Genomic DNA, 15,424 nt, shown 5'->3' with positions numbered 1-15,424 from the left:
CATCCTTTTGTTTTCTTTCATTTTTCCCCCCTTGACTTCCATTTAATTTTATCAGATTAATCTTACGTTTGTTTGTTTTTGTGATTGAGTTTTTTGATGGTAAAAGCCACAAATCACGGTAGGTAAACTTTGCTAAATTATTACAAAGGCCTCCAGGCTCTGTGGTATGTAAGTCTATTTGAATCTTTATTATGTTTTTGGTTAAAAATGACCAGTCTCATGAGGAAATTTTTCTCTTGTATCCCTTGTCTTGTAATGTAAACTAGCAGAAAAACAGATCTTTTTCTGTAGAATTTATTTTCTATAAAAATTTATTTGTAGAACAACGTATTTTAGCAAATCAGTTTTCTGCCTGTATGTTTTTCTTTGTGTATTCATGCTATACTGTTAAATACTTTTGTTTTCACTGATTTGTTTTATTTTAATTATTCAGTGGAGATCACTGAGCTATTTGTGTGAAATGAACTGACAAAGAATCTGGAAAATATTTTAGGGTTTTCAGAGGCAAGTTTCTCTTTCCTGAGCTTTTTGAGGATTTACGTGGAAGATGTGTGAAAACCGACAATCTGGTCAGAGTGTGTGAAATGGTAGAACTTGTGCCTGCTGTCTTGCAGCTGGTGAGAGAGTGTAAGGAGGTGCTGAAGGGCGGCCTTCTGATGAAGCAGTACTACCAGTTCATGCTGCACGAGGTCCTGGACCACCTGGAGGAGACCGACTGCAACATCGACGCCTTCGAGGAGGATCTGCACAAAATGCTGATGGTCAGGACAGCGGGGAGAGATGTCTGACCTGTGTGTCTTCTCACACGCGCCGTGCTGCCCCGCGCTCTTCTAGCCTCTGTACTTCTGCCCTGCTTATTCCTTCCTGCTCACAATGTCTCCTCTCCTCCTTATCTGCCCACTGAAGATTTACTTTCAAGTTTTGTCTGACACTCTTCACCTTTCATGTGCATCTATCTATACCTTCTCTGAACTCTTACAGGGTTCTAATCATAACCATACTATTTAATACTTAGCGATGTACCACCTCTCTGTCCTCAGGTTTCCCTAATTAGGCTGAAGGCTGCACAAGCCAGGGGCTGCGAATGAAGTGCTTTTGTCTTCTGTAAGGTTTGGTAGAGTGTTAGTACATAGTAAATCCATGTTAGAGTCATTAGGGTATATGCACAGACGATTAATGTGGCAGGTTGATGAAATAATACAGAAAACAGCAAAGCTTGTAGGCATATTGTTTTTGGAATGCTTTCACCCTTGCTTGACATCTCACTGTGTCCTGCCTCAGGATGGCTGCAGCACCTCCAGACACCACCCTCACTTTCTAAAGAGAAAGGCAGAGGGGAAAAGTCTCCTTGCCAGCTAAGTCCAGAACAGCGAAAGCTCTCCTGGAAGCCCCACCCAACAGATGTCCCCTACATCCTACTGACCAGACCTTTGTGTGGCCCCTTCACTGTAATGGAGGCTGGGAATGCAAAGATTTAGCTTTTCAGCCTCTGTAGTAGAAGGAGAGAAAGAAGAGTGTGGCTGGGGAGGGACTTATATCTGGCATCTTACGAGAAATAATTTTGAGTCTGAAATGATTTCCTAATCGTTTGGGAGAATACATAAAAGACCAGAATGTGTAAAATGTGGCTACATTTTGAAATACTGTATATATTGCTTATGTCAGGAAAGTCTTTATCATTGAAGAGTTATGGTAAAAAGCAGCAAGGAAATTAGTTTTTCTCTCTGTGGATGATTAAACCAGAAGTTTAAAAAGACAAAATGTGCTTTGCTTTCCAAACTGTCTTAGATGGCTTTACAGAGGCGCACGCCACACCTTTTACCACGTGATCGCTGAGGCAGGAAGGGTGAGATTAGGCAGGAAGGGTGAGAATTAGGCTGTGCCTTCCAGGTCATCCACCTCCAGTGCCCTCGGTGTGCCTGTGAGAGATGTCAGAAGGCTCAGTTAAGGGAAGTACCAAAATTCTCAGCTAGTTAGAGCTAGAAATGCTTAGGATTTAGTTTTGACTCTGCTACCAATCTTCTGTGTGAGGCATCACATGCCTTAGTTCATCTCCATAATTTCACAGATGAAGAACTAGAAATTATCGATAGTTTTTAAATTGTGCCCCAAAGTGTGCTAGATGGATTAGTGCAGGGGCATAGTTTGCAAACTGGTGGAGCCCAAACAAAGTCAGTGTTTTTGTCAGGAAGGAAGGAGCGTGTGGCCTTCAGAGAGGCGGCCACCTTGTTTACTGCTCCACCTGCCCTCCTTCAGGTGCGGAGGGCCCGTCCACGGCGAGTGAGAGCTGTGGCCTCTTGGGGTGTGAATGGTCGGGAGGCAGCAGGGCATGTCCCCATAGAGGACATACTGCCAGACAGTATCCTGTCCTGTAAGCCGGGGAAGACCGCCGAGTGAGAGATGGGTTAGAAGGGCGAGGGGAAGCGGTGATCAGCAAATTATGATGCAGGATATCTGTGACTGAGGGGTCTTTACTCTGTGCTGCATCATCCTTCTGACTCGAAAAACGGAGGAACTCATGCATGCAGTTACGTCCAAGGAAGTAACTGGTGAGTGCTGGTTTGAGCCAGCAAAACCAGATGGAAGCTGGGAGCTTTCTTAGCACATTTCCCTGGCCCTGGCCTTTAGAAACAACTAAAACAATAAACATAGTATGTGATGTAGGAACATGTGATAGACAGATTGAAGGAAATCACATAAAAAGAACTTAAAAGGAGTGAAGATATGAAAATGATGAACAAGATGTGAGAGTTGTAGGAGACACACAAGGGAGAGCTCAGACTTGCACAGTTAGCGTCCCTATAGAAGAATAAAGGACAAAGGAGCAGAGAAGACTCAGTTTTCCATTCTAGAGATATTATTGGGTGTCTGCTGTGTACCAGGCAGGCATCGTGCCTGGTCCTGAAGGTTCAGTAAGGAGCATAAACGCCTTCTTGGAGTTTAAGAACGATGGGGAAAATGACTGTTAAATAATTGTACAGACATAACGTTACAATGGTGAAAAACATCAAAGGAGAGACACGGGTCTTTTATGGACTCTCACAGTAAGGTCTGAGTTCATGTGGCGGTGAGGCAAGTCTCTCAGGAAGGGACAGTTGGAATTTATCTGAAAGTTGCTGTGTGTATTATAATCCAATTTATGTAGTAATAATTTGAAAGCTTACACAAAACAATACTGTATCTTGTAATTTGTGTAATAACAGATTATTTAAAAAAACATATAAACCAGAAGGGGACATACTAAATGCGTAATTGTTACCTCTGAGGAGGGAGGAAAGAGAGAAGTGAAGAAAGAACCCAAGGAGAAATTAACTTTGTGATGTATTATTTCTCATCGAAAAAATATCTAAAGCCATTATGACCAAATATTAACATTTGTTCATTCTGGATATTATTTGTAAAAATATTTTAAAGCCACTTTACTTTTTAGTTAAAAAAAAAGAGCGAGAGAGAGATTGAAAGGAACACTTCTCTGACAGAGAAGGGAGCAGATGCAGAGTCTCTGTGATGATGCAGGATAAGGGAAGCAGCTTTGGAATGAAGGTTCCCAGGAGAGCCTTGGGAAGGGACCACTGTGGCTGCAGTTAGAGGAACAGCCTGGGGGGATCCAGAGTCAATGGGAGAAGACCAGGCAGAGACTAGTCTAGTGGTGCACACGCTAGTCCCTGGATTGCAGTGGAATAGCATAAATTTAGGAAAAAGCATAAGGATTTGAAAGAAGCGAAGCAAGTGAAGTTGGCAGGACTCAGGGATGGATTGGATATGGGGGAGGTATCGAGAGTGATTGCTGGCTGTCCAGTTTGTGCAGCAAGATGAACAGTGAAGATGGTAGGTCCAGTGAGAGTTTTTTAAATCGAAGATACCCGAGACCATTGGAAAGCCTTTGGCATTGATTTTGTTAAGGGAAAGAGATGAAAGAAAATCTCATACATATATATATATATATATATGTATATATATATATTTAAGAGAAAGGAGAAGACTGATGGTGTCAGGTTCCTCAGGTATCACGAGGAAACGGGTCTCAAAACACAAGTGCTGGGCTTAGCAGGAAGCACAGCTCCTCTACTGTGAAAAAGGGAAGGATGGTAGGTAACAGCATGTAGGTTTCTGTTATTTGTTTCATGATGATGAGAGCTTTTATATCTAATGACTTAAAGTTTTTTTGTGAAGAGAGACGAGATCATCTGCTGAGAGTGGGTTAGGATGGGTTTTGGCAGTTTGAGGAAAATGGAGAAGTTTCAAACTTGTGGTTGTAGAGAGAAGGAAAGTGAGCTGAGCAGAGGTACAAGTATTACCAGAAATGTGTGCTGTGTGGTTGGTGAATGTGACTGTGTAGAAGAGTGACTCCCCCCTGTCGTGTGACTCGTGGCCCTCAGCTTCTGGGCTGTGCGGGCGGGGAAGGGAGCTGGGCTCGTCTTGACAGGCAGGTGGGAAAAGGCATTGTGAGCACTCCAGGAATGGCAGGGTGTAGGACGGTGGCAGGGACATGAGCGTACTGACAGGAGTGCTGAATAAGGAGGACAGGGACCCAGGGAAGAGAGGAGTGAGTTGGAGGAAGAAGAGGAACCAGTGGACTGGAGTTCCAGATAAAATGAAGAGAACAGTGTAGAGGGGGGAGTTGGGCAAACAAACTGGAGCGAGGAGAGGAGGTTTTAACATCAGTGTGTTTGAATTGGGCTTTGAGCGGTTCTGGTATTGGCAGGATCAGAAACAAAACCTTGTCAGAGAGGAGAAAAGGTGGTTGGAACTGGAGGCCATGGGGGAACGGAACTGAAATGGTGTCAGGGCGTCGTGCACCTGATGTTAAGTCACACAGCTGGTGGCTGAGCCTGGGCTGGAGAGAAGACTGAGTCACAGGCTGGAGTCTGACAACTGACGGGTAGTTGAAAATCAGTAGATGATGGTGTGCAGAGGGGGCATCGATGGTCTATCTGATGACATCAGTCTTAAAGGGGTAGGGTATTTCTTTTGTTGTGTTTTTAAGTAAGACTGTGTAAGAGTGATGGTTTGAAAGTAGCAGTGGGGTGCACGAGGATGCCGACTGTTTGCAGCCCTTGAGATATACTGTAAGATAGTTGTCCCTTGAGAGGGCTGTCAGGGAGAAGTGCAGCTCTCAGGACAGCCAGGTTTCAGGGAAGCCAAGGAGGTGAAGGAGCATTCCAGGAATGGAAAGGGAGGTCCTGGGCCCGCTGTACAAAAGACTTGTTTCATTTGGACGAGATGGTCATAGACCCATAAGTTGCAGGTTCCACACACACAGCTGTATTCATAGTGGACCCAGGACTGGAGATTCATGCTGCACAGCCTGGATGGAGGAGGACCCGGAATTATCCAAAGATAATTGGCAGTTTTCTTAAAATAAAGACCCCAGATTTTTGCCTACTGAAAGTTATTGTTGGGTCTCAGAAAATATTCATTTCAGTGAACCCTAAGATGTAGCCTGGTGAAATAATTGAAATCCAAGACTAGAGAAAGGGTCCTGTAAACATCTAAGCAGGGAAAGGAAGCCACCTTCGGGGAGCCGAGAGAGTGGTGATTAGTGGCATCAGTTTTCGTTGTGCTAACAGGACACACTGCGTTAGAAGGCAGTGGAGTAATGTCTTCAAGGTTCTGAGGGAGAGAATGTGTAACTTAAGTATTTTATACCCAGTCAAGTTATCCTTTCAGTAAAAAAATCCACAAACAGTGATGTTTCATAATATAACAATTGTTAACCTGTCTTGAGAAAATCTCCTTGATAGTAAAACCCTGCTAAGCAACAGATAAATCAAGATAAGAATTTAGGACTGGGAAAGCTGTTGTAGAGGACTTGTGGTGGGCATAAACCCCACCTTAGAAAGATTGGGTATTTTGGTTATAGGTCGTAATCTATATGTCATAAACCTTGAAAAATTATATCACGAACATCTGGATGTCGGGAAGGTATAGTGGGAAGAAGTGTGCTCATTTCCTCCTCTTAACACGTAAGATACCATCTAAAGTTAAAATAAGTAATTAAAGAAATAAAGGTCCCAACCTCTTATAGTAATGTTATTCACAATATATTAATAATGAAAATTTCTGTATGCTATTTTGATTTTTTTAACTTGATCGTACTTTTCTATACAGTGCGAATATTGTAGTTATTTTCTTAGTAACTTGCAGCAATTGTGAATACTGTGTCAAATTGCTGAGGAGTTGAGTTATACAGTTAAAGAAAAATGCCATTTAGACATCAGTTAGCAGCGATGCAGAATCTCGCTTCTCTCAGAGCTTCATGCCTCAGTGGTCCCTCTTCCACTCGCCCTTCTGATTTATAGCTTTCATGTTAACAGAGATGAAAGTTGCAGGTTGTTGAATTCTATTCTCAAATATCTCCTTTTACATGTTTGTATTTTAAGGTATATTTTGATTACATGAGAAGCTGGATCCAAATGCTACAGCAATTACCTCAGGCATCTCATAGTTTAAAGAATCTGTTAGAAGAAGAATGGAATTTCACCAAAGAAATAATCCATTACATCCGGGGAGGAGAAGCACAGGCTGGAAAACTTTTCTGGTAGGAATCCTTATACGCCTGTCTTCCTTTCTCACTTGTACTCCTGGTTCGCTCACCAGTTCTATTCTACATGTTTGAATGTTTAGTTACATGAAAATGATAATCATTCATATCTTTTGTGTGCCCCTCTCCCAAGTTTTGTTATCCTTAGAGCAGTGGTTCTCGGCCAGGGGTGATTTGCCCCCTGGGGACATGTGGCAGTGTCTGGAAACAGTTCTGATTGTACTGACTGGGAGGGACTACTGGCATCTAGTGGGAACAGGCCAGGGATGCTGCCAAACGTATTACAATGCGCAGGACACAGGACAGCCCCCCCCAAACAAAAATTATCCACCCAAAATGTCAATTTTGAAGTTGAGAAATCCTGCCTTAGAATACACCCTCTTGGTTATACAAAAGGAGGAGAATTTAAGGTCTCTGACAAGTGGAGTAGACCTGTAGACCTTTTGTATCGGTCTTGGTGGGCACTTCCAAAGCCTAACAAGTACGTATTTTCACTGATACTGTTTGGGGAATGTAATACTAATCACAGAATCTCTTTATAAACTGGGTATTTACATATGGTGAAAGAATTGAAACATAAACCAAGGAAAAGCATTAGGGAGGGGGGAGTGCTCACTGGTCTGTCTGTTCTAGGAAATGAATGTATCTTCTCGAGTACAGGCACCTGAATGTTGAATGTGGGGTGCGTGGTGTTTGCTGGGGGCCACTCCCCTGCCGACTGACTGAGGACCAGGCCTTTCCTTGGCTCTAAACTCTGCTGCAGTTCTTTGGTGCTGCCTTCTCTCACTTGCCCCATCAGCCATTTTATTTCTTCATTTCCATTTTATGAGTTCTTTTATACCCAGCTCATGTTTCCTTCCCCTCCCTTTATGTGCACTCTTTAGGACTTCACCTTTTACAGAGTTCTCTTCTCACTTCAGAAACTCATTGTCCTCACTCGGATGGTCTTTGTTCCATGCTCAGCATCTCAGGATGTTGTATTCACTTTTCTGCCCTAACCACCAGTTCTTTTTATGTTTTCCTCTGTCTTTATTTTGAGTGAACAGTGAACTTGCTCTTGTCTCAGGACTCATCCAGTCCTTCAGGCCGAGGTTCGCAGTCTGTCCTGTTTTCCTATTCAGATTGGTTCTCATAGTCAGCCTTATGAAGAAATGCAGTCACTACCATTTTCAGCATCTCTCCCCCTCTTAATTTTCCATTGTTCTGCTTTGCCTGTAATTTCTTCTGTTTGCATCTTGTGTTCTCAGGCTGTCAAGCTTTGTCAAGGAAAATTTTTTACAAGGTTACTGTTTCATTTCTCTACCAATTCTTGTTATATAATTTCTTTGTACCCTTACCTTGTACCCTGTCAGTCTTTTTGTTTTTATCTTTTGCTTGTCCTTCAGGTTCCTTTCAGTGCAGTTTCTGGCCTTCAACTTCATATGCGCGTTCTGAGAAGCTCCAGAGCTTTTGCGTTGCCTCTGCTTTGGGACTGTCCACCTGCACTGTTCTAGTTCTGGGCGTTTGCTGTGTTAGTGCATCATTCTGCTTCATACACTGTTTCTCCCAGGTTCGGTCAGTCTTGACATTAACCCTGACTCCTTTCTTTCTCTCACACACCGCCTCTAATTCCATGTGGCTGTCCCTTCAGAATACATCCAGAATCTGACCTCTGCTCACCACTGCCTGTTTCCCCTCTTCCCAGACTGTTTTTTCTTGTGTTGCTGTAGTAGCTCTCTTAAGTAGTCTCTCTGCTTCTGCCCTTCATCTTCTATGGTTTGTTCTCAGTGATCTTGTTAAAATGTACATCAGACCATTTTTACCTGTGCTCCAAATATGCCAGTGCCTCTCCTCCTTACTCAAATGAAAGTGAGAATGCCTAAACAATGGCCCATAAGGCCTGGTACAGTCTGACTTTTCAGTAAATCTTTGTCCTCACCTCCTGGGTTCTCCTGTGCTTACTCTGCAGCCACAGGAGATTCCTTCCTGTTTTTCATAGGCTGGGCCTTCTCTGTCCTCAGGCTCTTTGCACTTGCTGGTCCCTCTACTGGGACTGCTCTTCACCAGTTATTTCCATGACTCATTTCCCCACTTCCTGTAGGTCTTTGGCCACGTGTTACCTTCTGCATATTAAAAGTTGAAATTCCTACCTGCAAGTACACCTTAGCTTTCTTCCCTGTTTTATTTCTCTCCATAGAACTTATCAGTGTCTGAAATACTGTATATATATATTTTTAAATTTTATTTGTTTATTTTTCTCCATTCACTGGAGGGATTTTATCTGTTTTGTTCAGTACTGCTTACTCCATAACAGATACTGAATATTTGTTGAATAAATTGATGCTGAATATCCTTGTATACTACTGCTCTTAAAAGCATGTTTCCAATCAGGACATTTTCCCACTCGGTTATTTTTAAAGCCCACCCTGTTTGCCTACCAAAGGACGATCACACAGTTACATGACATCCAGGGCCTTCCACAGCACGGCCCGGTTACCCTCCTGGTCTCATTTCCCCCTCCTCTGCTCTTTCCAGGTTGACAGTTTCTTTTCACAAACATGCCTCTTGCTTAACACATCATCATGCCCTTTGATCATATTCACTGTTCTTCCTGGACTTTCCTTCCCCCTCCTCCATTCTCTTCCTGTCAGAGCCGCTCTTCCCACTGCTGTAGTTGCTACAGCTCTGCATTGCCTGCAAGGCCCATTGAACTCATACCTTCAGCTGGGTTTGATCTCGCCCCTCAGACAGCTCCCGTAGCAGTTACCGTCTGCCCCATCCGATGTTGGTTGTAGACTCACCTGCTCTGTTTTACTAGGTTATAAGCTCCTTTTCATCATAGAAGCCAGTAAGCTGTTGAGTTTTTACTAAACTCATTTAGATTGATTTTGTACGCTTGGGTTTGCATTTTAACCCTAGTATTTAGATTGTATACTTGACGAGAAGCATCAGCTGGTTAGAGTGGTTCATGTTTATTGACTGTGAAAGCTAACTGTGAGGGAAGTTTTTAAAAACAATTGCATTTAAGGAATTCACTTTATTTCTTATGCCATCGTTTAGTTCATTAAGCTTTTAAAAAATATTTTGTTGTAGATATATATTTGAGGCCATTTTACACCATTTTGAACATTTGTTTAAGATGAAAATAACATTTGTGTGATAATTACATAGCTACTGTGAATGTTATTTAAGATTTTAAGGTTTATAATGAAAAACTGGTTGTAGAACAAAGGTACCTACATTCCATACTAGAGATTTCTACTTGTTTCATATCAATCGTGATTTTATATTAAAAGAAAATTCTCACTGTCACTGATTTTTTTTTTTTTTTTTTTTTTGCGGTACGCGGGCCTCTCACTGTCATGGCCTCTCCCGTCGCGGAGCACAGGCTCCGGACGCGCAGGCTCGGCGGCCATGGCTCACGGGCCCAGCCGTTCCGTGGCATGTGGGATCTTCCCGGACCAGGGCACGAACCCGTGTCCCCTGCATCGGCAGGCGGACTCTCAACCACTGCGCCACCAGGGGAGCCCACTGTCACTGATTTTTAAACTATTAAAATAATAGCTGAATCTCTGAGTTTCTCATTCAAGAATTAGAATGAGTGAGGACAGTTTTTCTTCTCTGGTTTACTTTTGTTGTTTTTGTTCCCTTAGTGACATTGCAGGAATGCTGCTGAAATCTACAGGAAGCTTTCTAGAATCCGGCTTACAGGAGAGCTGTGCAGAGTTCTGGACCAGTGCCGATGATAGCAGTGCTTCAGATGAAATAAGGTTGAAGTTGCATTTTCTTTCCTCTCCCATTTTTTATTTCATGTAGTTTTATTCTTGGTAATGAGCCTGAAATGAGCCTTGTTGAAACCAAATCATGTCAGACTTGAAGAACTTGGGTAGTAGACATAAAGGGATTTATTTCTTACTACTGTATTGTCTTTTTATATGATCCCTTAGTTATGGTTTTATGTAAAATTGTCTTTGAAGGTGATTTTTATTTAGCCTAATAAAAACAGTGTCCTTCGAGAAAATGTTGTTTAAGTTGACTAAAAATGAGTAGGGTAGAATTCGTTCACATGTTCTGGAATGTCTTTAATTAAATAATTGTTTCTGTCCTTTAAAGACTCTGTAGCAGTCCATGAATACATTTAATTGATATTTGGTACATTTTTATTGTTTTTATACTAAGCTTATCCCTTCTGTTGAACTCTAAGCTTGAGAACCCGAAACCATGGCTTGCACACCTACTGCATTTCCTCCAACTCTGTGCAGATGGCATTGAGGATGAACCATGTCAAAGTGCTGTTTTTGTGGCATATGTAATACTCATATAGCTATTTAGTGGCCAGTTATCAGCAATACCCTATGAGTCAACATTAGGAAGTGCTCAGGCAGAACTAACTTCTCCAGAGATGTTTTCTCTCACTTTCCAAAATTTGATAAAAAACACATTTTTGGGTTTCAGAACACTGGGATGTCTTTATGCCAGGATTAGAGAAAGAAGTGACCACATAGGCTCTCACCTGGGAAAATACCTAATAGCTGAGAAATGGGGTGAATTAGTTTGTAGAAGGTCTTGCAGTTTTGAACGCAAACATGGAAGATTCAAAAGACGAGAATTCAAGAATTAAGACGGTGAAGTAGAGAATGGGTCTGATGATGCCCTGATTGTTTACTAGGGATGGATCTAGACGTGGGTCCACGTGCAGTGATTTGTGGGGCGGACTTGTCCTGGCTGCAGAGAGGCCACGGGCCTTGTGCACATCCCTTCCCAAGTCATAGCTCAGTGATGTCCTGTTGGTGGATTGAAAACAGCTGTGACGGGAGTATTCACACCATGAAAATCAGCAAACACCACACAAGACAATATTTTGGGGGGAGCAGGTTGTTAAACGTTTGCTGGTTCATTACTATTATGTATATATATATATATTCCTTTTTAGTTAGATTATGAGCTGGGAGTCAAGAACTTATTTCAAACTCCAAGAATTATCCTAATGAAGCCTTTAGAAGATTGAGCATACTCCTATTTGGAGGTTATTAAGTGTGCCTTCCTTATTTAAAAAATACAAGTACTTTCTAGAAAGCTGTGGGGAGCAAGGTTTTGAATATTATGAATCCATTCCCAACAATTGCTAGCTTCTAAAATCTTAGGTCTTTATTAACGTGATTTGGAATTTGCTTCATCTGTATTGTTGTGTATTTCTTGGCATACCGTAATGTATTCTAACTGGATTTCAATCAACTTGGCAGGAGATCTGTTATAGAGATCAGTCGAGCACTGAAGGAGCTCTTTCACGAGGCTAGAGAAAGAGCCTCCAAAGCACTTGGATTTGCTAAAATGCTGAGAAAGGTGAGTTAGCAATCCTGATTAATTATTATTTTTTTCTTACTTTTCTTTTATTTTTTAAAAAGCTAACCCTAAAGAAGTTTCTTTGTAACTGTGATCCTAGGACCTGGAAATAGCTGCAGAGTTCATACTTTCAGCCCCAGTTAGAGACCTTCTGGATGTCCTGAAATCAAAACAGTACGTTAAGGTATGTATTTAAGGTGGCATAATTATTTTACCTTTCTTACTTTACTCTAAAACAGACAGACTTTTTCTTAAAGGTCTAGATAGTAAATATTCTGGGCTTTGCGGTCCATATGTGGACCCCAGTTTTAAGGCTGTCCCATAATTTCCCAATGCAACAATTAGAAAAAGTTTTTCATACTTGACTTACTAACTTGTTTTAAGAATACAGAAGAAAAACCCCAAACATTTACTCATACAGTATAATTTATCAAATTAGTTACACATATATATTTAAAATAATGTCTATAAAGTAATGTGTTGCTTTTAAGTAATTGCTTTTTCACCCTCACATTTCCTAAAACAATTCAGATTTTCTACGTGAATCTTTGACGTCAGTGTCCTGGCCATCGCTAGACCCACTTTTTGAGTCACCGTGTTTGCTCCCATTTAAGCTGTTTGAGCTTAGTACTTTCAGAATCTGTGTATGATGTCACGGGAAGTTATATCCCACATGTGTTTATGTGTGACTTGCACAACGTAATCACATATGTACCCCTTGTTCCAGTGATCTTTAAAAGGCTTTTTACGGTGCCCCCGTCAAGAATAATTAGTGGATCTGTATTAACATCTTTTGCCTTTCACTGAGTCAGGTGACTTTCTGTTTCAAAGACGTCGTGCGGCATGTGCTCCCCTGGGATTCTGCTCCTGGTGCCGAAGACCCTAGCCACCAGTGTCCACTGCAGGGCATTGCTCTGCGGGAGCAGTCTTGCATAAAAGCTGCACTGCAGTGGCATTCACTGAGGTTGTTTCAGGCTGACATTCTTCCCCTGATGAGTGTTCTCTTTGTTGTTGAAAATAAAGAAACTGGAGGATTCCCTGTATGCGGAGAAACTTTACCAAGCCTCTCCCCCAGTGTAGTCACACTCTCCCTCCTCCAGTCACACTGAACTGAGTGGGTTACAGTCGGCTCTCCGTATCTGCGGGTTCTGCAGTCGCTGATTCAACTAACTGCAAATTGAAAATAGTTAGGAAAAGAACATTCCTGAAAGTTTCAAAAAGCAAAACTTGAATTTGCAACGTGCTGGCGACTGTTTACCTAGCATTCACATTGTATTTGGTATTATAAGTAATCCAGAGATGATTTGAAGTATACGGGAGGTTGTGTATAGGTTCCGTGCAAATACTACGCCACTTTATATAAGGGACTTGAGCATCCACAGATTTTGGTATCCGAGGGGGTCCCGGAACCAGGCCTCCGTGGATGCCCAGGGATGACGGGACTTGCCGTTCCCTTCATAGCTCTAATTAATGCCTTTCCCACATCTCCTTGCCCAAACCCACTTGACTTTTTCTAGGTTTTTTTTGTTTTGTTTTGTTTTTCAAATAACATTTCTATAATATACTATGTTCTTTAATTCAAGATTTTGGATTGTTTCTTTTCCAGGTACAAATTCCTGGCTTAGAAAACTTGCAGGTGTTTGTTCCAGACACCCTTGCTGAGGAGAAGAGTATTATTTTGCAGTTACTCAATGCAGCCGCAGGAAAGGACTGCTCGAAAGACTCATATGAAGTACTAATTGACGCCTATCTGCTTCTAACCAAACATAGTGACCGCGCTCAGGACTCAGATGGCAGCTGGGCCACGTGGGAGGCACAGCCTGTCAAAATTGTGCCTCAGGTGGAGACTATTGATACCTTGAGAAGCATGCAGGTCTGTCTCACTCCCAGTCCCTGCCCCACCGTTCCCCACCCTGCCTGGAAGCAGTATTGCTTACTTAAAATACTTTTAGGAAAAAGGAATTGTTAGCAGCTCATGAATGATTGGTTTAAGCAGTCTCAAGTATCCACTTCCCCAAAATAGACCTTGATGTTTTGATAGATAGTTTTGTAGCATTATTGTACTAAAATATTCGGGCAAATTCTTTAAGTATGTTCAGTTATAGCAAAATATTTGAAAAGTTTTATTTATATCTTTCCTTACTGCAGCCATGTATGTAGTTAGATCCAACCACCCGTGACCTGAAAGGAGTTATCTACTCCTTTAACTTGTAGTTCCAGAAATCCCAGTTCTCCAAGTACTCTGATTTGCTGGCTACTTAAGTTTTCATTTTTGTAGTCAAGGTTTTCACCTGCCTACGTAACAGGGATCCCATGACAATCTGTGTAACTCAGTAATTCAAACTGTAAGAAGCCTCCTCATGCCTCTGTGTTCAGCTCTGGAACAGCGGTGGTGAGTGCACACGTGTACCTCGAACTCAGCCAGACCAGAGCTGGGCACCCTGGCCAACTGTCCCCTCAGCTCTGCCTTCTCTCTTGTATTCCCTGTCTCAGTGACTGGTGCTCTGTCCACTCAGTTGTTTAAACCAGGATGTGACGGTTCATATAATTTCAGCCTCCCCCCCCACTTCCACTTAGTCACTAGCCCCAGCACCGAAGCCTTTCTAGTAAATGAGCCTTTCTCTGCATCCCCAGAGCAGCTGCCGCGGTCAGACCTTATCATCCCTTTCCTGGACTGTTGCAGGGCCCTCCTTGCTTCAACCCTCGCCTTCCCTCCCTCCAATTCTGTATTTGTTTGCTTGTTTTGGTACTTCCAGAATGATCCTTATAATTCATACATCTCATCACAGGTCTACTCAAAATACTGCAATGACCATCACTTCAAGAATACAAATAATAAAGTCTTGATTTCTGTTTCATGCAAGGCCCCTCATCTCATCCCACTCTTATTCCTGCATTTTCTGTCTCCACATGCTGCTTCAACACACACACAGGCACACACTCTGCTCCAGGAGTAATGAATTTCTTGGAGTTCTAGCATACTTCAAAGACTTCATACCCACATAATTCCGTGGGACTCCTCCCCGTTGCGCTGGAGATCAGAACCGTCAGTGCCCCCTGCAGTGTGCTGCTCCATGGGAGTAGCTGTGCTTGACAGCCACTTTCTGATCAGATGGTTGCTGGCCTGGTGGCCCTGAGGTTGGTCTTGTTTTGGGACTGGGGGTTGAACTAGAGTGGAAAACTAAGTGGGTCTGTGTTTAAGCCCTGTGCTTGCTTTTCCTCCCAGGTGGATAATCTTTTACTAGTTGTCATGGAGTCTGCGCATCTCATAATTCACAGAAAAACTTTCCAGCAGTCCACTGAAGGACTCATGACGCTACGCCAGGAGCAGACATCCAGTCAGCCCGTCATCGCCAGAGCTTTGCAGCAGCTGAAGGTATCTCACCATCAACTCTACCGTAACTAATTTATTTACCTTTGGCGTAATGCTAGGGAAGAATCAGTTTGTCATAATTTAAGTCACTCCAGGGACTTGAACTCTTACAGTGTCCTCCCCACTCTCCCTCTCTTCCCATTTTCCCCATGTCTAAGTTAAAAATTTCCTGGCTCTTTCTTGGA

General features: G+C 42.5%; 1 protein-coding gene across 7 annotated transcripts in view; it reads left to right on the top strand.

Moving 5' to 3' along the window:
• The window catches only part of MAP3K4 (mitogen-activated protein kinase kinase kinase 4), a 108,750-nt gene that overhangs the window by 66,418 nt on the left and 26,908 nt on the right, over positions 1–15,424 (top strand). For all 7 annotated transcript variants that reach the window (XM_032651825.1, XM_032651826.1, XM_032651827.1 and 4 more), the window contains 7 exons: positions 615–761; positions 6,384–6,541; positions 10,177–10,293; positions 11,767–11,866; positions 11,967–12,050; positions 13,473–13,739; positions 15,093–15,242. In XM_032651825.1, coding sequence (XP_032507716.1) covers positions 615–761; positions 6,384–6,541; positions 10,177–10,293; positions 11,767–11,866; positions 11,967–12,050; positions 13,473–13,739; positions 15,093–15,242 — 1,023 coding nt within the window. The remainder of the gene's footprint in view (positions 1–614; positions 762–6,383; positions 6,542–10,176; positions 10,294–11,766; positions 11,867–11,966; positions 12,051–13,472; positions 13,740–15,092; positions 15,243–15,424) is intronic.

The sequence above is a fragment of the Phocoena sinus genome, chromosome 12, assembly GCF_008692025.1.
Source record: "Phocoena sinus isolate mPhoSin1 chromosome 12, mPhoSin1.pri, whole genome shotgun sequence".
NCBI classification, from domain to species: domain Eukaryota; kingdom Metazoa; phylum Chordata; class Mammalia; order Artiodactyla; family Phocoenidae; genus Phocoena; species Phocoena sinus.
This window is presented reverse-complemented; position numbering and strand designations above follow the sequence as displayed.